Genomic DNA, 26,833 nt, shown 5'->3' on the forward strand with positions numbered 1-26,833 from the left:
AAGGATAAAAGGAATGTCAGATATTGGATAAAATTAAGGAGTAGCAGCACAAGAAAGCAGGTAAGTGATCGGCATGAATGAATTTCTCTTGTAAACTAGGGCAGTTGTTTAAAGCATGAGCTGGAGAAATATTTTACTTTATTAAATGAATAACAGAGAATATAACTTGAGGAATTATGTTAGAGCCACAATGGGAAGCACTCAGAATGATGGCCAACAAAGTGCAGGAAAATATGTTTCTCACAAAACAAGACGGAGCTAAACACTAACATATCACTGAGTGACTGAAGAGGAGCTAAATCTTCCAGTCTCTGTTGACTGAAGATGGTCATTGGGACCCTGTGGAAGCTCTGATGTATGGAACGGGACGGGAGTTGTTTTAAGAAGTGTTAATATCCAGGAAGCCAATTCCCTTTTTCCACTGGGATCCTTGGTGAATACCTCTGACTCCTTAACAGAATCAGAGATTTTGGACCCTTCCACACTGCTCAGCCAGGGAAGTTGCATCATGAAACCTAGCACTGTATTGCCTAACTGCACAAATGACCCTCACTCTTGACTATCCCCTTCACCTTGGTTGCCAAGCAACCACCTGACTACTCCCCTCATACCTCCTGGTACAGACCTGACTACGTGTCCCCATCACCCTTTCTCCACAACTAAGTAAAGTAAGAGATGGAACAGGTTTGGAGGGATTATAGGCCAGGAGAAGGCAGATGGGACTATTTTACTTTGGAAATATGGTCAGCATAGGCTGGTTGGGCTGAAGGATCTGTTTCTGTGCTGTATGATTCTGCGTGCAGCAGGCTCATGGCTTCTGCTGTACTGACTAGAAATAGGCCATTCAGCCCCTCAAGCCTGTTCCACCATCCAATAAGATCATAGCTAATCTGTGGCCTAGCTCCAGATAAATGCCTTTGGCTCATATCTCTTAATATCTTTGCTTCACATAAATATGTATCTCAGATTTAAAACCTCTATCACTCTTTGTGTGTCGAAGTGCTTCTAATGCCTCCTCTTGCTCCCAGTTTATCGACAATGCCCCCTCGTTCTTAAGTCCCTAACCGATAGACATTGTTTATCTACCCTGTCTTTTCTTGTTAATATCTTGAAAACTTCAATCAGTTTACCTCATAACTTTCTAAATTCTGGAGAATTTGTATAACTTTCCCCATAATTTAACCCCTGAAGTACAAATATTATTCTTGTAGACCTACACTGTACTTCCTCTCGTGCCACTATATTTTCCTAATGTGTTACCAATGTATATTGGCTTTCAGAATAAATAAGTTGTAGAAATTTTAAAAGAAACAGCAGTGGAGAGCAGTCTTGAGAGAGTATGAAGAAAGGAACTGGCATAAAACATAATTAGTGCAAAAGAAGACCTATAAAATCAAATTATCAAGGAATGTAAAACAAAGCTCTTTTGTATCTCATTTTTAACTTGCAGTCTTATCCAGCTGGATTGCATTAACATGAAAAAGCCAAAATGAATTAAGTCAGGAACTGTAAGTGTTTATAGTTTCTAAAATAGCCAAGATAATAAATTATTATGAATGTGCTATGAGAGCTTCATTATGAAAATGGCCTAAAGAGGTTTTAATTCCAGATAGATTGTTGATGCAGCTGACTTTGCTAATAGCATTATAGACTCAAAAAAGTCAAGTCGCGTGGTAATTCAATTCGGTATATTTTAATTTTGTTTCTTTTTCGTCTTTTGGTACACAAAAGCAGTACATGCATTTTATTGAGCATTTATGCAACTTCTGCAAGACGCAATTGTTAACTTGCCAAATATTTGACCTGAATGCCTTTTTTTCTTTGTTTTGGGCAAATCTCTCTAAACAAAGCTCTTCAGGTAGTAAGACGCGGGCAGCAGATGCAAGATCATAGAATCCCTACAGTGCAGAAATAGGCCCTTTGGCCCAACAACTCCGCACTGGCCCTTGGAGCATCCCATCCAGACCCATCCCCCTATAACCCACCTAATCTGCAGACCCCTGAACACTACGGGCAATTTAGCTTAGCCAGTCCACCTAACCTGCACATCTTTGGTCTATGGGAGGAAACCCACACAGACACGAGGAGAATGTGCAAACTCCACACAGACAGTTGCCCGAAGGTGGAGTTGAACTTGGGTCCAAGAATGTGCAAACTCCACACAGACAGTTACCCAAAGGTGGAATTGAACTAAGGTCCCTGGTGCTGTGAGGCAGCAGTGTGAACCACTGAACCACCGTGCTGCCCACTAAGGGAATACCGCTGGCTGCAACACACAATCATGACCCGGAAACACTGACTATTCCTTCAGAGATAACAAGGTGTGGAGCTGGATGGACACAGCAGGCCGAGGAGGAAGGCTGATGTTTCAGGAATAGACCCTTTTTCAGAAATTTTCTGAAGAAGTGTCTAGGCCCGAAGGATCAGCTTTTGTGCTCCTAAAATGCTTGGCCTGCTGTGTCCATCCAGCTCTACGCTTTGTTAGCACAGATTCTGCAGCATCTGCTGTTCCTACTATCTCTGAGACCATTCCTTCAGTGTTGCCAAGCTAATGTGCTGGAGCTCCTTCCATAAGGGCACTGTGGGTGCCTCTATACATGCATGGACTGTTGCTGTTCAAGGCGGCAGCTTGTTGCCACCTTCTCAAGGGGCAGTTGGGAATGGGCAATAAAATATTGGACTAGTCAGCAAGACCCATATGATGTAGTTTTTTTAACCTGTAATTGGTGTCTGCCACTGCTAGAATATTCGAGTGCAGCACCTTGCATCCGTTGTGTGAAGGCACCATTCAGATATGAATTGTCGCGCATGACGCTACAGAAATGCACCTTGGAGTCTGAAGGTCGTTTGCCTTCCCCAATTAGTCACGGCAAATTCTCTCCTGCTCTCGGTTTTTCCTCCCCACCCCATTGATCGGGTTACAAGGTAGAATGCTGTCGGAGAGCTGGTGAAGGCCAATTTAAAGCAGACTGATAGTGACTGGTGTACAGAGGCGTTTATTGATCACGACAATAGCCAAGTATAGTTACAGCAACAGCTGGCAGCGGGAGGACAGACTGTTCCCAGCATCAAGTAAATCCGCGGCACGGGCAAAACCCGGAGGAAGCCAAATTTGTGTCTGAGCAGACAAGACGAGGCGATTGGTGTCTGACTGAAAGAGAATGCTTTGTACTTCTCATGGCTGAGAGTAGATTAACTTTCATACAACCACCAAATGCTGTTTCAATATTTACTTTAGAACAATCGCATCAGTAACAGTGAACCTCCAAGACAACAGGTCACAATAATCACACAGGGCACTCCATCCTCTTTCCCCTTTCTTCATGTTCCCAGGTGCAGCTCTGTATATGCAGGAAGGGCAGCTGCTTTATCACGCTGTGTGACCTGGGGGTGGCGGGAGCGCATAACTAGCGATAACTTGGGGGCGAGGGGACTGATGAGGGAGGGGTTTGAGCCTGGGCTACTCACTACCTCCTGGGTTCCTTTATGCAAACCACCGTGAGGCTGTCTCTGATCTGATCCAAAAGAGTGAAAATCCCACTTCCTGGAGAAGCTTGGCAGGGGAGGGGGTAGAAAACATTCGTGGTCCCTGGCCCTGCTGACTTGGAGGGTCGACATTTTCTCGTTAGTACTCATCCTCATCCTCATCCTCATCTTCGTCCTCGTCCTCGTGATCATAACGAGAGTCATAAGGTGCCCCATATGGAGAGTTGTACGGAGATGGATATGGGAAGGCGCCATATGGATTTTCATGGGGTGAGGCGCCATATGGATTTTCATGGGGCGAGGTGCCATATGGATTTTCATGGGGAGAGGCGCCATATGGATTTTCATGGGGCGAGGCGCCATATGGATTTTCATGGGGAGAGGCGCCGTATGGATTTTCATGGGGAGAGGCACCGTATGGATTTTCATAGGGAGGGGAGTCGTATGGATTTCCATAGGGAGAAGTATCGTACGGATTTCCATAGGGAGGGGCCCCATATGGACTTCCATAAGGAGGGGCACCGTATCGATTTCCATAAGGAGAGCCACTGTAAGGATTTCCGTAGGGAAAGGCACCATATGGATTATCATATGTAGGGCCACTGTGTGGATTGCTATATGTCGAGGCACCATATGGATTCTCATTTGTGGAGGTGTCATCTGGATTTCCATTCATTGAAGCACTGTGTGGATTTCCATATGTGGAGACATCATATGGATTCTCATCTGTGGAGGCACCATGTGGATTTCCATATATAGAGGCATCATACGTATTCTCGTTCGTAGGGGTGCCATGTGGATTTCCATACGTGGATGCACCTTGCTGATTATAGTGGTCATAGTGTGAACCAGCTTGTCCATAGTAGCCAGGATAATATGGATCATAGGGGTCAACTTCATCATTCTCCCCGAGACCCTCATGTTGGCGTGGCTGGGGTGTCGGAGACTGGTCCTCGCTCTCCTCATCCTCCTCATCACAGTCAGGGTCGTACACGGGGTCGCAGTACATGGATTTGGAAGGCGCACAGGACGGGTCGTACTTGGGGTCGCAGGGAGGCGTTCTGGCCACCCGCGGGCACTTGGGATCCATTTTGGGGTCGCACTTGGAGTCTGTCTGAACGTTGGCTAGAAACTGGTAGAAGTACTGCAGCAGGCACGCCGGGTCATGAGGGCTACAGGGCAGTTGAGGTGGGCCTGCATGCTGAGCCTTTTTGGGTGCAGGCGGGGGCTTAGCTACGGGCACCTTGGGGTGTGGAGGCTGAGATTTACAGTTCTTATCCATTTTGGGGTCACAGGAAGGTGCAGGCACTCCTTTGCCATGTGTTGGGGGAAGGCCAATCGTGTACTGATAGAACGGAGCATTCTTTCCATAGACATTCTCCAGATGCCTCATTTGCAGATAGATTAACCGAATCCGATCAATCTCATACAGCTGGAAAGAGCAAAGAGAGAATGAAATAGAAGGAAAACCGATCTTTGCATGTCAGCCCCTCATCGTCGCCTTCCTTGACCCCCTGAGATACCACAGCTGCTTTCTGCGCCCAGCCTCCGCACAGAACCCACCTCACTCACCCTTTGCCGGTTTCAATATCCCGAGACCGTTCGCCTTCCCATCCTCCCAACCCTCCCTTAATCTCACTCCTTCCCCCATGAACTGTGCCACCTCTGAATCTATGGGCAACACTGTCTGGAGAAGTGAGGAGTTAAGGGGTGAGCAGGCAGATCGCAGCCCCTGTTCACTGGCTCCCTGGCCTGGCCAAAGTGAGCAACCTCAGGGCCAGGCAGTGGGCTGATGGGGATATCTGACTGCCTGTCCCTGTTCTGCTTTGCCATCCACACTATGGTGCCCATCACTGATGGAGCTTACAGTGACCATGGGTATGACAGTGATCTTTAGGGGACTGGTGGGCATCATGGGGGCTGGCAGGCATCAGCACGCCAGATAACAATATTTTGATTTGATTCTCAAAAGTTTACATTTTCAGTCTTGCAAGTTTCCAAAAGACGTTGGCGAGCTAGGCCATTCAGCCCATCAGATCTACTCAGTCATTCAATGAGATCAGTAGCCAACTTGATCATAGTTATAGCATCATACAACATGGGACAGATCCTTTGGTCCAACACATCTGCTCCAACCAGATATCCTAAACTGATCTAGTCCCATTTGCCAGCATTTGGCCTATATCCTTCTAAACCTTTCCCATTCATGTCGCATCCATATGCCTTTTAAATGTTGTAATCTGGCAGCTTGTTTCATACATGCACCACCCTCTGTGTGAAAATGTTTCCACTCAGGTCCCTTGTAGGCATTCCGCTCTCACCTTGAACCTACGCCCTCTAGTTTTGGATGCCACTAGCCTGGCGAAAAGACCTTGGCTATTCACCCTATTCATGCCCCTCATGATTTTATAAACATTTATAAGATCACTCCTCAGACTCCAACGCTCCAGGGGAAAATGGCCCCAGGCTATTCAGCCTCTCCTTACACCTCCAACCCTGGCAACGTCTCTGTATCTTCCCTGAGCTCTCTCAAGTTTAACAACATCTTTCCTATAGAAGTACACAGTATTCCAAAAGTGGCCTCACCAATACCTCAACAGCTTCAACATGACATCCTACATTCAGTGTCCTGACCATCAAAGGCAAGCCTGCCAAACGCTGCCTTCACCACACTGTCTACCTGTGACTCCACAGTCAAGGAACTATGTATCTGTACCCCAGGTCTGTCTGTTCGGCAACACTCCCCTGGGCCCTACCATTAAGTGGATAAGTCCTGCTTTGATTTGCCTTCCCAAAATACAACACTTCACACTTACGTAAATTAAACTCTGCTCAGTGTGGTAGGGTGGCCAAGTGGCCTAAGGTGCTGGATTCAGATTCCAGCCTCCTCAGAGGCATGGGTTTAAATCCCACCACCTGCCACTTGTGCTGGCAGCCTGTTGTGTTGGGTCAGCTGTTATGCTGAAACTCGGTGGGGATTTGCCATGTTTAGAGCGCAAAGCAACAAAATCAGACATTTTCTTTTCTTCGGTTTTCACAACTGAGAGAGACCTCGTTGTAGAGGAGGACAGTGTGAAACAGGCTGGTAGGCTAGAGGAGGTGAATCTTACTAAGGAAGATGTACTAGGAATTTTGAGGAACTCAAAGATAGATAAGTCCCCTGGGCCTGATGGGATTTATCCAAGGATTCGATGGGAAGCAAGGGAAGAGATCACAGGATCTTTGGCAACGATATTTTCATTCTCACTGTCCGTGAATATAGTGCCGGAAGATTGGAGAGTGGCAAATTGTTCAAAAAAAGGGAATAGGGATAACCCCGGAAATTATAGGCCAGTTAGTCTTGCTTCAGTGGTGGGCAAATTATTGGAAATGGCTCTGAGAGATAGGATTTATGATCTCTTGGATAGGCATAGTTTGACAGTCAGCGTGGATTTGTGAGGGGTAGATTGTGCCTCACAAATCTTATTGACTTCTTCAAAGAGGTGACCAAACGCATGGATGAAGGTAGAGCAGTGGATATGGTACACATGGATTTAAATAAGGCATTTGATAAGGTTCCCCCTGGTAGGCTCATGCAGAAGGTAAGGAGGTATGGGATAGGGGGAAATGTGGCAGATTGGAGTCAGAATTGTCTGACCCTTAGAAGACAAAGCATGGTAGTGGACGGAAAACATTCAACAAACAGTTACAAGTGATGTACCACAAGGATCTGTTCTAGGTTCCCTTCTATTTGTGATTTTTGTAAATGATTTGGATATAAGAGTGGAAGGGTGGATTAGGAAATTTGTGGATGATACAAAGGTGGGTCACATTGTGGACAGTGCAGAGGGCTGTTCTAGGTTACAAAGGGATATTGATAGGATGGAGAGCTGGGCTGAGAAGAGGCAGATGGAGTTTAACCCTGAAAAGTGTGGTGTGATTCATTTTGGAAGGACAAATTTGAAAGCAGAATGCAGGGTTAATGGAAAGATTCTTGGTAGTGTGGAGGAGCAGAGAGAGATCTTGGGGTTCATGGTGACAGTTCCCTGAAAGCTGCCACCCAGGTGGATTGAGTTGTTAAGAAAGCGTATGGTGTGTTAGCTCTCATTAACAGAGGGATTGCGTTCAAGAGCTGTGAAGTTATGCTCCCGCTATACAAAAGCCTGCCAGTCACAAATGGATATTGTGACTAGTTCTGATTGCTTCATTACCGGAAAGATGTGGAAGCGTTGGAAAAGGCACAGAGGAGATTTACCAGGATGTGTGCCTAGAATGGAGGGAAGGTCTTACGAGGAAAGGTTGAAAGACCTAGGGCTTTTCTCTTTAGAACGACGAAGGATGGGAGGTGACTTGATAGAGGCATACAAAATGATCAGAAGTATAGATAGATAGCTGTACAGCCAGAGACTTTTTCCTAGGGTGGAGGTAGCTATTATGAGGGGATATAGTTTTAAAGTGAGTGGAAGTAGATATTGGGGAGATGTCAGAGGTAGGTTCTTTACTCAGACAGTGGTTGGGGCGTGAAATGCATTGCCGGAGAGGGTAGTGGAGTCGGCCTCATTAGGGGCATTTAAGCGGCAATTAGATAGGCATATGGATGGTAATATAAAATACGAGTGGAGGTTAGATAGACGTTAGGTTTAAGATAAAAGTTCGGCACATTGTAGGCCAAAGGGCCTGTAATGTGCAGTACTGTTCCATGTTCTATATTCTGTGTTCTATGCCTCTCCTCAGCCAGAGGTCCCATTGTACTCTGAGATAACCTTCTTCACTGTTCACCATTGGTGTCATCTGCAAACTTACTAACACAATTGTCAAAATATTTCCTTTTAAAGGGTGTAGGCTGGTTTCGACACCCTTTCATAATCAGTAGTGGTTGCTTCGTGCTGGCTGGAATAATTCAGAATAGTACACAGCACCAAGTTGACATGCTTGCAGCTTTTCATTTAACACATTTGAGTTTGTTGTAATTCCCACACCTGTCCTTTATTCAGGGAGCGAACTACATTGGCATTTGTGGTACACCCTACTACCCAAGAATGTCGTAAGGTTTACGAACAAAAGAAAACATTATCACATGCAATTTCCTGGTCAGTTAGATTCTTCCAGATATCTTATGGGTGTCAAAGTCATCTTCTAATGTCCCAGTCTCTAGCCACTGCTCGCTTAGTGAACAATTCCAGTTGATTGGTCAGTGCCTCTTGACACTATTAGCAATTGGGAAGGTGACTGTGGAATCGTTGGCTCCAATCCCCACAGGCAGAAGTTTGAGTGTTGCCAGGAAGATTTGAGATAAGACTGGAAGCACCTATAGCTGTGTCTATCAGGTTCCTGATTCGCCACAAATGTACAATTGGTATTTCAAAATGGTGTGCAGCTCCATCAGACAGCAGCGCGTGAGATATCACCCGAGGTGTCTTTTCTCTGTACTGTTCTATGTTCTATGTTCTGTGTTCTATGCCTCTCCTCAGCCAGAGGTCCCATTGTATTCTGAGATAACCTTCTTCACTGTTCACCATTGGTGTCATCTGCACCTTGAATCCCTTACTAATTAAAAATCCATCTTGGCTTTGAATATATTCAATGACCCAACCTCAACAGCTTCCTGTGGTGAATAATTACACAGATACGCTATCCTCTGAGAGAATAAATTCCTCCTAGTTTCTGTCTTGTAAAGGGATGACATCTTCCTCCTCTTTCATCCCAGCTCTCAACTCTCCAATATTTTGATAGTCCACCTCCTCCTAAATTACATTGTGATCCAGCCTCCCTGAGGATTAAGCTTGGCTTCATTAGAGTGAGGGAACAAGTCTCAGGAGATGGAGTGGACCATTTAGGGTCGTGATCAGGATATATTTCTTCATTCAGAGGGTAGCGAACTTCTGAAAGGCTGTGAAGGGCACATCACTGAATGTATTCAAGCACGTGACCAATGCCTTTTAAACCTATCAGGAGATATGGAGAGAAAGTCGGAGTATGGTGTTGAGGGGGAGGATCAGCCATGATTTTATTGAGTGACAGAGCAGGTTTGAAGGGCTGAATGGGCTACTCCTGTTTTCCATTCATTGACTTTTGATTTAGTGTTTTAATGACAAAGCCAATGATTGCATACACTTTTTTTAATTTGCACCCTCGCTCTCAAAGGCTTGATGATGTGTGTGGGCCAGCAATTATTGCTTGTGCCTGATTGTGTTGACATCAGTTAAGAAGTCAGTCATATTGGCTTGGAATCACATGAAGGCAGATTTCCTTCCCGAAAGGGGCATTAGTGAACCACATGGGGTTTTTTACAACATTCAGCAGTGGTTGCACGGTCCCCATTAGTACCAGATTCTTATTGAATTCATCATCTGCCGTAGTGGGATTCGAACTCATGACCCCAGACCATGAATCTGGGTCTCTGTGTTGCTGATGACATTACCGCTGACTCCCCCCTGCCAGTTGTATATAATTCCTCCTTGCTCTTCAACCCAACCCAAAATTGGCCCATTTAGATTATTGCACCTCCTTGCTGCTTCATCGAGTAGCTCAACAGAGTTGCCTGGAGAAAGTCTCTTCTCGACACATGTTTCTCTAAGACAGGGTTCATTCTTTCCTTGACTCCAGCCTCCAGTGATTTTGATATTTGAAGCCTCACATCAACCGCGAGCCCCAGCTGATTTAATGTTATGGATCAAACCCAACCTCACGACTGGTGCTCACCCCTTCGTTGTGGCCGATTTTCTGGTAATACTTGTACCACGCTTGGAAGTCGGGATTCTGTTGATACCACTTGGCGTGGCGTCGGCTTCGTGTGGGAGGTGTTCGCAGGAAGTCTGTCGCCTCGTGCGATTCCAGTGTGATTGCATCAGTTCCCTTTGCTGTGGTGAGGGAAGGTACAGTGCCAGGTGAGATTTCATCATCGCTATTATCAACAGGCACATGTACACAGTTAGCTCACAGAGCTCGCTCACATGCAGGCATCCCTCACACACACAGATCAGTTCAGGCCTCTCGCACATGCACACACCAGCTCTCACACACCAGTGCATACACACAGAACTCACACCTCGAACACACACACACGATGTGCATAAACCTTGCACACTCACACAGAACCTTCTCTTAACCACCCCACCCACTTTTACCTCCTCCACTTCTCTTCCTCGCCCCTCCCTCTCCTTCCATCTCCCTTCCCTGTCCGTCCCTCCCTCCTCCTTTCCACACACTCTCCCCTTTCCCTCTCACACCCTCTCCCCCTTCCCTCTCACACCCTCTCCGCCTCCCCTCTCTCTCACTCTCTCCACCTCCCCTCCTACTCTCCATCCCTTACCATTTCTCCCTCCCTATATCTCTCTTACCCCCAATTCCTCCTTTCCCTCCACTCCCCTCCATCTCTCTCCATTCCACTCCTCTCTCTTCCCCTCCTCATGCCTCATTCCTCCCACTCCCCCTGCCTCACTTACCCCACTCACTCCCCCCTCACTCTCCCCCTCCCACTTCCCCCTCCCATTTTCCCCTCCCCTTCCTCCTTCACCCCTGCTCCTCAATTCTCTCTCTCTCCCCTGCTCTCGCCCCTCATTTCACCCCCTCCTTCACCCCACTTTCCCATCCTCCTGCCCCTCACTCTCCATCCATTCACCTCCTCTTCCCCTCATCTTTTCTGCCTTCCCTTCACACTCCTCCTCCCACTCTCTCCCCTCCCTCACCTCGACCATCTTCCCTCTCCCCCTCCTCTCATTCTCGCCCCTCTCCCCTCCCCCTCGCCACTCACTCTTGCGGCTAACTCTCGCTCCTACCCCCCTCCCCTCACTCTCACCCCTCTTCCTCTCCCCCTCTCCCCTCATTCTCGGCCCTCCCTCCTCCCCCTCGGGCCTCTCCCGTCTCCCCTCACTCTTGAGCCTCTTCCCTCACTCTCACATCCTCCCTCCTCACTCTTGCCCCTCTTCCCTCACTCTCGCCCCTTTCTCACACCCCTCTCCCCTCCCATCTCCCACCACCCACACCCCCTCAGCCTGCACCTCCCTGTCCCTGAACCACCTCCACCTGCCTCCACTGTCCTTCCATCTCCGCCCTCCCTCTACACCCATGACCCTACCTCACCTCCCTCTACCCCCCTCTATTATCCTCCCCTCATTACCCTCCCCTCTATTACCTTCGCCCTCTACCCCCTTCTCTCTCTTTGCCCCTCCCTCTACCTCTCTGTCCCTCCCCCTCATTCTCCATGGCCTCTCTCTTTCCCGTGGCCCCCCAACTCCCCTGTCCTCCCCTCTACTGTTTCTCTTATTCTCCTCCCTGCCCCTGCCTTTCCCTTTCCCTTTCTCCTCCCCTGTTCTTCAGCCCGGAGGTGTATGGTGCACTGTGCACTTGGGCTTCACCTGACTTGATGACATCCCAGAGGCTCCCAGACTCGACTGGGCCTGTAACAACAAAGAAGTTATAATTTGTAACATGGAGACCTGTACTGCAAAAATAACAAAATAATCTCTCCAAAGAGCCACAGGAACTGGTGCCCCAGGGACTGAGTCAGTCCCTGGCAACACATCACAACCTGCTCCATCTGCTCCCCCCATAAACTCAATTGTCTCAGCATGGCTTTGGGCCTGAGCCTATTAACAAGTCCCTGGTAGAGGAGCTGGAAAATAACCAGCTTTAAACCTGAGATTACAACCACATGACAAAGGAATGTGAGCCCATTAGTAGCAGAACACAGGAGTCAAGTCATGGACCAAGAAATCAAGCCACAAACACTTGAGAGCGAAGCCACTGCGCAGAGAGAGGTGGCATGCAATGCCGTGAAGGTGGGGGAAGGGAAGAGAGAGATAATGTGCGTACAGGGCCAAAGAAAGAGAAAAGGTAGGAAAAGTGTAGAAAGTGAGAGAATTCAAAACCAGGGAGAGATAGAACACTTAGCCAGAGAGAAAGACAGCAGGGCAATAAAGAGAGGGAGAAAAAGAGAATATAGGCCAGAGAGAGAAAACGTAGGATCAGAGAAAGTGAGTGAGTGTTGCAGGGCCATAAAGTGGAAGCAAAAGTGAGTGTAAGGCTGTAAACAGGGAGAGAAAGAAAGAGGAATGTACAAGGCCGTAAAGAGGGACGGAAATTAGGAAAGAGTATGTGGCCTGAGGAAGTATGCAGGGCCATTGCAGAAGGATAGGAAGTTGCTCCTGTGCGACAGTAGTGGAGGGGTAGATGTTTGTGAATGGGGTGTCAATCAAGCTGATTGCTTTTTCCTGGATGGTGTCAAGTTTCTTGAGTGTCGTTGGAGCTGCCCCCATCCAGGCAAGCGGCGAGTATTTCATCACACTCCTGACTTGTGTCTTGTTGATGGTGGACAGGCTCTGGAGAGTCAGGAGGTGAGTTATGCACTGCAGGATTCCTAGCCTATGACCCACCCTCGTAGCCACTGTTTATACAGCCAATCCAGATCAGGCCAATTCCTTGCAGATTTGTTCCCCTTCAACTTTCTCACTCAGTGATCTATGGACGATATGGAGCACTGAGAATGCCATTTTTTCTGCTCCTTAGTGCTGGCTACATTAATTCTGTCCTTGACTCCCAACCCCAAGAATCTCTCCCACCCATCTCTGCTCTGCTGCTGGTTGTGTTATTTCACAGTCCCTGTTCGCCATGGGATCATGTGATCAACTGGAGGGATCTGATCCCACGAATGCCAGAAGATAATGATCAAGTGCCAGAATTGAGCTTTGTGTAAGGATGGCTTTGTTTTCTGACATTGGGAGCTTTGTCTCGAGTTTGGAATCATCTACTTTCCTGCACAGCCACTTAGACTAGTGCAGCCCCTCCAGACTGGGCTCTGATCTCGGCTTTGGGGAGCCAGTAACCAGGACAACCATCAGACCAAGGTTTGGGAGGGGAGGGTGACTCACCAGGTAGCACAATCACTGTCAGTACCATGGCTAGCAAGCTCCAGGGCGTTGACCTTTGCTGGCTCATCATTTCTCTCCACATCTCAATGCCTGTGAGTGAAAACACGACGAATAATGCCATATTAAAAGAGGCCATTCATCCCATCTTGCCTGTGATGACTATCTGAACGATCTCCCCAATGAATCCCAGTTTCCCTGCTCCAAGTATTCATCCAATTCACTTTTGGGTGTCCCAAATGAATCTGCTTCCTCCACCACTTAAGGCAGCGCTCCCAAATCATACGACTCGCCACATTAAAAACATGTCATTTTTATTTCCCACTGATTTTCTATACCACCAGTCCCCTTCAATCTATTTGACTAGTTCCTTATTCTTCTTCCAGTGGACATTTCCTCTGACAAAGAGCACATCTATTAAGTCTTAACCTCCTCTGCTCTTAGGAGAATGATGTTGCATTGAATCCCCACAGTGAGGGAGCAGGCTGTTTGGCCCATCAAGTCCATACCATTCCTCCAAAGAGCATCCCACCCAGACCAGCGCACACACAGCCCTATCCCTGTGACCTTGCATTTCCCGCGGCTAACTCACATAGCCTGCACATCCCTGGATACTATTGGCAATTTCCAAGGACCAATCCACCTAATTTACACTGAGGAAGGAAACCAAGAATGTGCAAACTGGAGACAGTCACCCAAAGTTAGATTTGAACCTGAGACCTTGGCACTGTGAGCCACCGTGCTGTACCTGGTATCATCTTAGTTCATCCTTCCTAAAGTGTGGATTAAGACAGTTAGTAAAATTGAAGTGCAGATAAGATAAATGCGAGGGATTACATTTTGGTAAGACAAACCACAGCAGGATTTATACAGTCATTGATAGGGCTCTGGGGAGTGTTGCTGAATGAGGAGATCTAGGGTACAGGTACGTAGTTCCTTGAAAGTGGAATTGCAGGTAGACAGGGTGGCTAAGGGGACTTTTAGCAAGCTTGCCTTCATTTGTCGGTGCACTGAGTACAGGAGTTGAGATGTCATGTTCCGGCTGTACAGGACATCGGTGAGGCCAATTCTGGTCTCCCTTCAACAGGAAAGCTGTTGTTAAAGTCTTCAGAAAAAATTTACAAGAATGTTGCAGGGATTAGAAGGTTTGAACTATAAGGAGAGGCAGACTAGGCTGGGACTATTTTCCCTGGAGCTGATGGATGACTTTATAGAGGTTTATAAAATCATGAGGGGCATGTGTAGGGCGAATCTAAGACAGGAGGGCATAGGTTGGAGGTGAAAATCATGGATTCCCAACAGTGTGGAAGCAGTCCACGCTAATCCTCTGAAAAGCATCCCACCCAGACCCAGCCCCACTCCCCATCACTCTACACCCTGCATTTCCCTAATCCACGTAACCTAGGGAAGGGAGGAAGCCCACACTGACACAAAATGTGCAAACTCACACAGACAGTCGCCCGAGGGTGGAATCGAGCCCATGTACTTGGGACTACAAGACAGCAATGGTAGCCACCATGCCACCAATTCCTGAGACAGGGTAGCAGTGGGGAGGGCGGGGGGGTGGTGGGGGGATGACAATTTGGAAGAGACCTGATGGAAAACTTTTTCACGCAGAGAGTGTTGCTTGTATGGAGCAAGCTACCATAGGTAGTGGAGGAGGCTGGTACAGTTCTGACATTTAAAGGGCATCTGAAGGAGTATGTGATTACTAAATGTTTAGGGGGATATGGACCAAATGCTGGCAAATGGGACTAGATCAGTCCACCTGGTAGCTGGTCACCCTGACATTGTGCTTGTGGAGTTTGATAATGAGGTGCAGGCTGGGGCAGCGCATGAGGCATTTGCAGGGATTCAAGATCACACAAATCTCCTTTGCAAAGAAATGACAAGTCAGGCTATTCGAGCCAGTTATTTCCAACTTTAAAAAATAGAACGCAACACCTTTTGAAAAAAAAAGTGAGGTAACTGGTCTGTGCTAGATTTGAACCAAGGGTCTGTTTCTGTGCTGCATGACTCCATAATAAATTGGTGAAAGATTAGTGGTGAATGTTAATTGACTCCAAGCCAGCTGTGAGGTAGAAACTAGCGGACACAGCCTTTTTTTAAAGTGGAGATTTTATTGATCTGCTCAGTCTTACAGTTGTCATTCAACATCCCCAATGTTCCTGTTTCTATGCACTTCCAAAGATAATGAATGGCCGCTTACTGTTCCTGGTAAGCTTAACAAAGAAATTAACAAAAAGCTCGGACACTGGGGATGTTGAATAAGAGTTGCAAGACTGAGCAAGTCAACAAATTCTCTTCAAATAAGAAAATGTGCGTATCTTAGTTTCTACCTCTGCATCTGCAGTGGAGTCTATTAACAATTGCCAGTGCTCTTAAAATGAAGATTAACAAAGCGTTACAGATTCCAGAATTCTGACATAAAAACAGAAAGTGCTCGAGAAACTTAGCAGGTCTGGAAGCTTCGACAGAGAGAGAGAGAAAAATAGAGTCAATATTTCTGGTCTGTGAGCTTGTATGAACATCAGTTTGATGACATTAATGTTGTAGCTGTTGAAACAGATTGCTGGGATGAAGTGACTATTGTTACTATGTATACCACAAAGGGGGTTACATAGGAAATAGGAGCAAGAGTAGGCCATTCAGAGCCTGCTCTGCCATTCAGTATGAACATGACTGATCATCCAACTCTGTTCCATGTTCCTGCTTTCGCTCTCTACTTTTTGATACCTTTAGCCCTAAGAACTATATAATTCCTTCTCAAAAACATTCAATGTTTTAACTACTTTCTGTGGCAAGAGAATTCTACAGGCTTCCCACCCTCTGGGTGAAGACATTTCTCCTAAGCTTTATCCTATTTGGCCCACCTTAGATCGTGACCCCTGGTTATGGACACCCTAGTCACCAGGAACATCCTGTGTTTACCTTATCCAGTCCTGTTAGAATTTTATAGGTTCCTATGTGATTCCCCACCCCTCCCCAACATCCTCCCAAATTCTCCTGAATTGCGGTGAATATAGTACTAATCAATCCATTGAAATCTGGTCCACTGGGCACTGAATTCTCTTCCTAGTTCTGCCATTCTGGGAATCAGTCTGGTAAATGTTTGCTGCACTCCCTCCATAGTTAGAACATCATCCTCAGACAGGGAGACCAAATTGTACACAGTACTCCAGGAGTCGTCTCACCAAGGCCCTGTTAATTTGCAGTAAGATATCCCTGCTCCTGGACTCGAATCCCCTTGCTATGAAGACTAGTCTACCCTTCACCTTCTTCACTGCCTGCTACATCTTTTCCGCTAACCGGACTGCAGAAATGGTAATAGTGAGTTTTTTTTTAATCATGCATGTTACCCTGTACCTTCCCTAGCTGAAGAAAGAAAAAGTGCTTCCTATCAGAAGTGTAAGATGTCAAGGTAAGACAAAGTCAAACGTGTCATGCACAGAATTTTATGTTGATTGCACCTTCTGAAGTTTGTAATTTGAAAATGCTTTGCCAGGAAGCTGCACATCTGATCTGGAGCGTATTTGCTAAGTATGAAAGCAGATTCAATCGTACAAATTGAATTTGCTTGCAAATCCTGCATTATTCTGAATGAGATGTTCATCAAACATCTTTTGATTGAAAATCGTATGGAAACAGTATATTTTTGGAACCAGAAGTGAAGCATTTGGCTTCACCTCAATAAAACACCGCCCCCTGCCCCCCGCTCCCACTCCCGGAAGATTAAATGGACATGTAGTCATGCTACAGGGTTGAAACTAGATATTTAGCCCCATTTAACCTCCAAATGACAAATAACTCAATCGTATTTATCTCTGCAAGTTTCCACACTTTGTTTTATTATGTTATGTGCTGGCTGGGCTAGCATTTAATGCCCATCCCTAGTTGCCCCTTGAGAAGGTGGTAGTGAGCTGCCTTCTTGAACCATTGCAGTCCATGTTGTTATAGAGATACCCACTCAGTGCTGTTAAGGGAGGGAATTCCAGGGATTTCGCCCCAGTGACACTGGAGGAACAGCAATATATTTCCATGTCAGGTGAATGGGAGCATGCAGGGTCTGGTGTTTCCACATAACTTTGACCTTCCAGATGGTAGAGGTCATGGGTTTGGAAGGTGCTGTCTGAGGAGCCTCGGTGAATTTCTGCAGTGCATCATGCAGATGAAAGATACTACTGTGACTGAGCATCGATGGTGGAGGGAGTTCAGTACAGGAAGTACGATAGAAGATGGAAGTTTTACTTTACCTCCACCAACTCACCCAAGTTGCTAACTGAAAGAACAATTAACACACACCAGTCTGACAATAACAAATATAGGGGAGGGAACTAACTTAAAATGGAGTTCAGAGGGGCAATGAACAAAGTCCAGTGCGCATTACTCTCTCTCTCTCTCTCTCTCTCTCTCTCGAGAGAGAGAGAGAGAGAGAGAGAGAGAGAGAGAGAGAGAGAGAGAGAGAGAGAGAGAGAGAGAGAGAGAGAGAGAGAGAGAGAGAGAGAGAGAGAGAGAGAGAGGGAGAGAGGACACAAGCAAGTGAGAGCTGGACTTTATTCTGATCACTTCTTCCCAATCTCAATCCTTTCTTTCTGTTTTGTTCTTTGATGTCTCCTCAGTGTTGGAACCGGGGAGCTTGTTTCTGAGAAGCAGCCAGTTTACCCACGAGGAGTCCTGACACAATACAGTGCCATTTAATAGAGCATTGAACACTACAGCGCAGTACTGGCCCTTCAGCCCTTGATGTTGCAGCGACCTGTGAAACCAATCTGAAGCCCATCTAACATACACTATTCCATTATCATCCATATGTTTATCCAATGACCATTTAAATGCCCTTAAAGTTGGCGAGTCTACTCCTGTTGCAGGCAGGGCATTCCACAGCCTTACTACTCTCTGAGTAATGAACCTACCTCTGACATCTGTCCTATATGTATCACCCCTCAATTTAAAGCTATGTCCCCTCATGCTAGCCATCACCATCCGAGGAAAAAGGCACTCACTATCCACCCTATCTAATCCTCTGATCATCTTGTATGCCTCTATTAAGTCGCCCCTTAACCTTCTTCTCTCTAACAAAAACAGCGTCAAGTCCCTCAGCCTTTCCTCATAAGACCTTCCCTCCATACCAGGCAACATCCTGGTAAATCTCCTCTGCACACTTTCCAATGCTTCCACATCCTTCCCATAATGCGGCGACCAGAACTGTACGCAATACGCCAAGTGCAACCACACCAGAATTTTGTACAGCTGCAACATGACCTCATGGCTCCGAAACTCAATCCTTCTGCCAATAAAACCTAACACACTGTACGCCTTCTTAACAACCCTATCAACCTGAGTGGCAACTTTCAGGGATCTATGCATATGGACACTGAGATCTCTCTGCTCATCCATTTTGTGATCTATATATAGCCCCGACACCTCAAAGGCAGCCGGTGCCTCGGAGCTGGTGAGTCTGGATGCAGTGCCAATCACCGGAGCCTGTGTGTCTTGGTTAGGCTTTGGGGTTGGGGGGTGCAGCAGTGCCTGTGTTTAGCCTGTTTTACCTCCTTCGTCACCACCTGTGACCAATGAGAGAGAACATTTTTCCCCTGGATGCAAAGGAGACAAAATTCTGTGACCCACAAAGTGCTCTTGCAACTCAAATTTCTGGTTTCCCTCGTGCTCGTCCAATCACAGGCTATCTCTCAGCCGTAGGGAACTTGGCAGATTTCCAGAGGGGTTTGTGGGAACGGAAGTGGTTCTGCTGAGTGGGCCAGTGGGGCTACTGGAAGTGGGGTTCTGGGGATTGCTGGGCTTGAAGGCTCAACAAGTGCCACTGAGCGGTTAGTGAGATTGCAGAAAAAGAGGCTGTGGAATGGTTGGTAAGGGGCTGCGGAAATGAAAAAGGCTAGAAATGGCAGGAAAGGAGGAGGCTGCAGGGTTTGGGAGCTGCCGGGCGGAGCCTGCAGGAGATTTTGCAAGGAATGGATGGGGATAAAGGAGGAGCCTCCAGGCGTGAGAAAATATGGATTCTGCAAACTGGGAGATTGGAAATGAAGGGAGAAATGGAAGGAGAGCTGTTTAAACCTGTCAACATAAGAGAACACAGCTAACTTGGAACCGGCAAATCTTGAAATCCCTGAGGTAATGGATTCCTTGCAAATTAATGTGGAATCTCTAACTTAAGGCTATATCTCTCCTAGAGATGCAATATGGGGACACGTATCATGGATGCTATTGTAATGAACGCAGTTTCAATTATTAAATTTAAATCTGCACTTGAGATCTGAGATAAATTTAAAAAAAAGATAGTAACTGCCCAGTTGAAATATTCCAACTGTGTGTTTATGTGACAGGAACACTTTAGCTGTGACCACCTCAGTCTGTGGGAGATATATTTAGAATGATGACTTTCTTTGTCTAGAAATGTCAGAAATATTGAAAGTACCTTTTGCCAAATTATGTGATTTCTTGTCAACATTCCCTTTGATTTTGTTACTGGCTATATGGACATCTGAGGCAGCAATGTCCAGAATTGGACATCAGCATGCTGATCCCAGTCATCGCACAGGGAACATCAGAGCACATGCAGAGAGGGAATGTTGTTTCTTGTACCAATTTCAATAACATGGTGCCTAGCGTTTAAATTTTTCTTGTGTGTTGTGGTTCGAAGTTTGATGGGCAGTTGATAAATGATTCTGGTGATAAACTCTTCTAATTCTACTTCTTTGAGTCCAAATATGTCAAACAAAGAAGATACTTTTGGGAGAATCTTAAATCTGACTTTTAATGATCCTCCACATTGTTCACCTTCCAACACAGTCCTTTCTAATCTAACTGAAAACTGCTCTCTAATCCGACCAGAAACCATTCTCTAATTCAACTTAAAACTGCTAACTAATATGACCAGCAAACCTCCTTAATCCGACCAGAAGCACATGGTAATGTGTTCTGATCTGACCAGCAAAAGCCAAATTATCAATTGCTCCCATCCTGAGTTCCCTAGTTTTTGCCCCCAGTGCCTGGGGGCAAACTGAGACTCAACTCTGCCCCTGAGTCAGTCTCTTAACACAGTCCAAACTGGGATAGTGCTGCCTTGTGCTGGGGTCCTCCTCTTTCTGAGTTGAGGGAGAGGGTCCCCTCCTGGTTCAGAGCAGTTCCAAGGTTGTACCCTGGTCAAGAGGGGCTGTGCCCCCGGTTATAGGCATGGTCACTGGGTAGAGGGAGCTGGACAGCCCAGAACTCCTTCAGCTCCCAGTGATCCTGGAATACTTCAGGACAGAATCCTAAACCTGAGATGCACTTGTCTCGGGACAAATGGTAACAGTGATAGGAGAAGCATTTCAGCTGCGCTGAGACCATGAGATGATGGTGAAGAAGAAAGCCATTCGGCCCATCAGCACTACTATTCGGTGAGAATGTGGCTGATCTGATCATCCTCAACTCCACCTTCCTGCGTTCTCCCTACCACCCTCCATTCTTTTACTGATCAAAAATCTCAGTCTTGAATATAATTAATGACCCAGCCTCAATAGTCCTCTGCAGTAAAGAACTCCACGATTTACTCCCATATGAAAGAAGAAATTCCCCTTCATTTCCAGCTTGAATGTGAAATAATAACCCCCAGTAACATATACAGGAATATTCACCCCCTGTATCAAGTCATAAATATTCTTTACACGTAACACAGACAGGAATATTCACCCCCTGTATCAAAGACAGAAATATTCTCTACAAGTAACACAGACAATATCTTCATCCCAAAACAGAGACAGGAATACTTATCCCCTCTAGTAAGACAGGCAGGAATACTTACCCTCAGTAACACAGACAGAAGTACACTCCCTCGGTGACACAGGCAGGAATACTCACCCCCAGAAACATTAACACTAATATTCTCTTCCAGTTACACAGAGGCTTACCTCCAGCTCACCCAAAGCAGTTCATTTTATACCAATAGAGACACTCCTACACACACCTCCAGACACACCTCCAAGCCCCCAGGCACCTGGCCAGTCCACACAGTCCTGCCCTAACGCAGTATCCCAGACCCAGAACAATTCTTTAATAACAGGACAGACCCTCCTCGAGCAGGTTCTGCTGATTGAGCTGAGCAGCTCCTAAAGGACATTGCTGAGAGACAGGGGGAAATTGATGAGGAAACCAACGAGAGGGGGATCTGGATGTCAGCTTCTCTTTCCCTGAAAATGTACCATATTTATTAAAATCAAATGCGCCTCCTTTCCAATGTATCTCAGACAGTGCAAAACCAAATTGCCTTCATCCAACGCTGCTGCATTTACAAGCAGAGGTTAGAATGTTCACATCAAACATACATGATCTGAGCTGAATAGGTGTGAGGAGTTTGTTTCTTTGTAAAAGTCACTTGAAGAAGATTTGGACAGTTTGAGGAGCGTCTTTCAGTGAGTTGATGGCTGCTGTTAATGGTTGTCCCTAGCAGCAGCCTCCAGGGCACAGACCCTCTTCCTTGCGGAGTTCCTTGAGTTGAGCCTCAATATCTGTGTGACCTTTCCAGACGTACTTGACAAGGAGATGGACAGTCTGGCCCTCACTAAGCTGCCTGCTGCAAGTACAGCAATCCGTGACAATATCATACAGTTGTAGAGGCCCAGAGCCCAGAAAAATGTACTTCGGCCCATCAATCCAGGTAGTCAAAAATGGGCAATTTGTTGTTCTAATCCCATTTCCCAACGCTTGTTCCAATTTTGGCATCAAAATTACATACCTAAATACCTCTTCAGTGTTAAGAGGGACTCTGCCTGTACCAAGCTTGGAGGAAGTGAGTTCGGGGTACACAACACCCTCTGAGTAAAAACATGTTCCCTGACATTTCCGCTAAACCTTCTGCCCCCTACCTTAAATCCATGTTCCCGCTCATTCATCTCTCCATCAAGGGGCAGAAAAATTCCTTCTTGTCTACTGTGTCCCACTCAGTTGTCCTGTCTTAATTTCCTGTACTCTAAGGAAAACAATCCTAGTCTGTCCAAAATAATGAAGTGTGGAGCTGGACGAACACAGCAGGCCAGGCAGCATCAGAGGAGCAGAAAGGCTGACCTTCGGGGTTTCGACCAGTCTTCAGAAATGGGGGAGGGGAATGGGGTTCTGAAATAAATAGAGAGGGAGCGGGTTTGGGCTGGGTAAGGTAGGTGGGATGGTAATAGCACATAGGTAGTGGTGGGGATTGGTGAGTGAGGTGGGAGGAGCAGGTAGGTGGGAGAGAAGATGGACAGGTCAAGAATGTGGGGATGAGAGGGAGGGTTATTCTTGGAATGAGGATGGGGTTGGGGAGATTTTGAAGCTAGTAAAGTCCTTACTGAGGCCATTGGATTGTAGGTTTCCAAGGTGGAATATGAGGCACTTCTCCTCCAGTTTCTGGGTTTAAGGTTGTTAGATAGGGGAATTGAAGTTTGATGGGAGGTATCAGTGAAATTCAATGTACAAACAGGTCAGCCACAATCTTATTGAATGGCAGAGCAGGCTTGAAGGGCTGAGTGGCCAAACTCTGCTCCTATTTGTACGCAAGGTATTGCCAGAGGGGTATTAGCCCAGGGGTATTGCTGATTACCTTTGACTCTGGATAAATTGTAGAGAGAGAGACTGGGGGTGGGGGTGGAGATCGACAGTTGGCTGAGAGGAGATGAAAGAATGACACTTTTGGCTGAGGGCACAATGCACAAACAATGTCTAAGCCCACTGAGTCTCTGAATGGCAGAATCGTGGCAAGGCAGAAGGTGGCTATTCAGCCCATTGAGACTGTGCCAGATCTCCGAATGAGCAATTCACTGTCGCTGACCTGCCTTCTACAACTCTCTCTGCAAACCCTTCCTTTTCAGGCTCCCTAATGAGTTTCTACGGAACCTACCTCCATGACTCAGACATTCCAGCATTCCACATCCTAACACTTCAATGTGTGAAACACTTCCTCATCTGGGATGAACTCTCAATGAAGAGTGAAAAGAGCTGGGATTAAGATATTGAGAATAGAGAGTAAGGGTTGAGATATTGAGAAGGGAGAGCCAGGATTGAAACACTGAGAATAGGGAGTGTGGATTCAGACATTGAGAATAGGGAGTGTGCATTGAGAAACTGAGAACAGAGGGTGGGATTATTATAGTGTGTACCTGTAGTTCCTTTGAATGACTTTCTCAGTTGACTGTCAATCTACCCCCTTATCTCTCTACAATTTATCCCAAGAGGAGAGAACAGGGGATGAGATTCTGAGAATAAAAAGCGAGGATTGAGATACCAACAAAAAAAGTACTGGAACAGGATACTCAGAACAGGGATTAAGATACTATGAATACAGCAGGGACTAAGTTGCTAAGAATACAGAGCAATGAATGAGATGCTGAGAAAAGAATACCTACAGTGTGAAAGCAAGCTGTTCTGGCCATCAAATCCACAGCAAGCCTCTGAATAACACCCACCCTGACCCATACCCCTAGCTAATCCACCTAGTCATTATAGACAATTTTTCATGCACAATCCACCTAACCTGCACATCTTTGGACTGTGGGAGGAAACCCAAGCACTCAAAGGAAATGCACACAGACACGGAGAACATGAAAATTCTACACAGCCAGTCGCCCGAGGGTGGAATCGAGCCCTCATGCTGTGAGGCAGCCACGCTAACCACTGAGCTGACAAGCCACCCCAGAGAATGAGGATTGAGATGCTGAGAATTGAGAGCAGGGAATGAAGTTCTGAGAATAGGCAGCAAGGATTGACATTCTGAGAAGACAGAGCAGGGATTGAAAGAGTGACAACTGACAGCAGGGCATGAGACACCTAGAATAGAAAGCAGGGAATGTGATATTGAGAAGAGATAGTGAGGATTGATTTCCTGAGAATAGACAGCAGGGATTAAGACACTGAGAATTGAGCAGGGAATGAGAAACTTAGAATGGAAAGCATAAATTGGGATATTGAGAATTTGGAGGAAGGATTGAGATGCCAACTATGAACAGCAGGAAAGGGAGAATAGAGAGTGAGGATTGCGATACTGAGAAGACAGATCATGGAGTGAGAAAGCTGAGAATAGCGAGCCGGACTTGAGATAATGAAACTAGAGAACAAGGAATGAGACACTGAGAATAGAGCAGGGGTTAAGATACCAAGGATAGAGGACAGGTCATGAGGTACTGAGTGTGAAGTGCTTCAAGAGATTAGTGATGTCTCACGTCAACTCTAACCTACCCATGTACCTTTACCATCTGAAATTCTCTTACCAGTGCAACAGGTCTATGGCAGATACCACCTCCCTGACGCTACAATCATCCCTGGAACATTTGGATAACAATGAAACCCGACATCAGGCTCCTACTTATTGATTACAGTGCCACCTTCAACACCATCATTCCAAACAAACTCTGCCCAAACTCTGAGAATTAGGTCTAGGCTCCCCCTCTGTAACTGGATCTTTGACTTCCTGACCCATAGACCACAATCAATAAGAATTGGTGACAAGACATCCCTCAACATAATCATCACCACCAGTGCCCCACAAATCTGCGCACTCAGCCCTCTACTGTAATCCTTAGACACTCACGTCAGTGTGGCCAGATCAGCCCGGGCTTCATTCAAAAGTTTACTGATGGCCACCACCGCTGTAGGCCCGATGTCAAATGATGATGAGACCGCACACAGGACTGAGATTGAGTCCTTACCAGCACAGTGTAAGGACAACAATCTATCCATCAAAGTCAGCGAAATGAAGGAGCTGGCCACTGACATCAGGGACTGGAGTGGAGGGCACGTCCTTGTCTGGATCGATGGTCCTGAGGTGGAGATGGTTGAGAGTGTCAAGTTCCTGGGAGTGACAATCGCCAACAATCCGCCCTGGTCCACCCACATTGACACGCTGGCCAAGAAAGCGCAGTGACACCTCTACTTCCTCAGGAGATGACAGAAATTCAGGAACTAAGGAATCCTGCCGAATTCCTCTCAGTGACCCATTTATTCCCCTCTCTCAGATCCCATTATTCCACTCTCACCAATCCCACTATTTATCTCTCACTGACCCCATCACTCCCTCTCACCAACTCCGTTACTCCCTCTCACTAACCCCATCACTCCCTCTCATCGACATCATTATTCCCACTCTCACTGCCCCCATTACTCTCCTCTCACTGACCCCATTACTCCCCTCTCACTGACCGCATTACTCCTCTCTCACTGACCCCATTATTCCCACTCTCACTGCCCCCATTACTCACAGCTCGCTAACCCCATTATTCCCTCCTCACCGACCTCATTATTCCCACTCCCACTGCCCCCATTACTCGCCTCTCACTGACCCCATTATTCCCACTCTCACTTCCCCCATTACTTCCTCTCACCCAACCCAGTTATTCCACCTCCATTGTTGCATCTCTCCTCCCTCTCTCTTAGCCTTGTGTATTTTACCTCAGCACTGCTGCCTCTCCCTCACACTTGGTCCTTTCTCCGAGGATGGTCTCCAAAGCCTCAGCCCCCACCCTTACCCCGACAGTGGAACTGACTCCATAAGCTATTTCAAATTCCTCTCCAGTTCCCCTCAACCCATGTGTTAATGATTTCAGCATTCGCTTGTAAAATGTAAAAATAAATGCCCACAGCTGGATGTACAGATGGGTTACTTTGATGAGAGCTGGTTCGCAAGAGAACACCATAATCTATAAATGTGGAACGAGGGACAGTGTCCAACATGTAACATCAAAACAGCCCCTATTCCTTCCAGGCTGTACGTAGTCTGGGGCTAGCTAGGATCAAAGATTCCGTCATGGGCTATAGATGGAGATTGGACTCAGAGAATGAGTGGAGAGGAGGGGGCGAAGTGTTTAATTGATGGGATGTGTGCTTCAACTGGACTGGGGCCAACGTCCTGGCCAATTCGATCGTAGTTGGGCGATGGACATTATTAAGGGTTTTGGGGAGGGTTCAGGCAAAGGAGAAGATTTTCACATCCAGAGAGAGAAGCTGAAACAATGGGATAATGTGGTCAAAACCAAGCTCAGTAGAACAGGGTAGTTTTTTTTAATCAGTAAATGAATTAGGGCTATAGGGAAAAGGGCAATAAGATGATTTGATATAAACATAGAACATCAAACAATACAGCACAGTACAGGCCCTTTGGCCCACAATGTTGCTCCAACCCATTTTCCTACATGATTTATTTATTTACTGTCGCGTGGAATTTGTTACAAACTACGGTGAAAAGTGCTGTCTGGTGTCACCACTTTAAAGTGCCATCTTAAAGCACAGAAAAATAAATCAAAATATGGAATCCCAAAGCAGAGAAAAGAAAAAGAAATAGTGCCCTTCTTGTTACCTGCTGCACCAGGGGGCATGGGCCTGGTGGCCAGGTGCGAATCCCATTCACCGCACCACTGTCGCTGGCACGAAAGTCTCTGTTCTTCGGTGCTGCCACGTCCCCAGCCCTCGTCACTATGAGTCCTCGCTGGATGTAGCCAACACGGATGCCATTCTGTACCGCACCGGCCTAAGCTCACCTCCGC

At 46.6% G+C, this 26,833-nt stretch overlaps 1 protein-coding gene across 1 annotated transcript; it reads right to left on the reverse strand.

Moving 5' to 3' along the window:
- Positions 1-2,498: 2,498 nt before the first annotated feature.
- Positions 2,499-21,233, reverse strand: LOC125448795 (uncharacterized). The gene is made up of 5 exons (XM_048524336.2): positions 21,133-21,233; positions 13,335-13,424; positions 11,823-11,864; positions 10,168-10,325; positions 2,499-4,918 (listed from the first exon to the last, which is right to left on the reverse strand). The coding sequence occupies exons 2-5, from the start codon at positions 13,414-13,416 to the stop codon at positions 3,626-3,628; spliced, it is 1,575 nt and encodes a 524-aa protein (XP_048380293.2). The 5' UTR covers positions 13,417-13,424; positions 21,133-21,233; the 3' UTR covers positions 2,499-3,625.
- Positions 21,234-26,833: the final 5,600 nt, after the last annotated feature.

The sequence above is a fragment of the Stegostoma tigrinum genome, chromosome 45, assembly GCF_030684315.1.
Source record: "Stegostoma tigrinum isolate sSteTig4 chromosome 45, sSteTig4.hap1, whole genome shotgun sequence".
Lineage (NCBI taxonomy): Eukaryota > Metazoa > Chordata > Chondrichthyes > Orectolobiformes > Stegostomatidae > Stegostoma > Stegostoma tigrinum.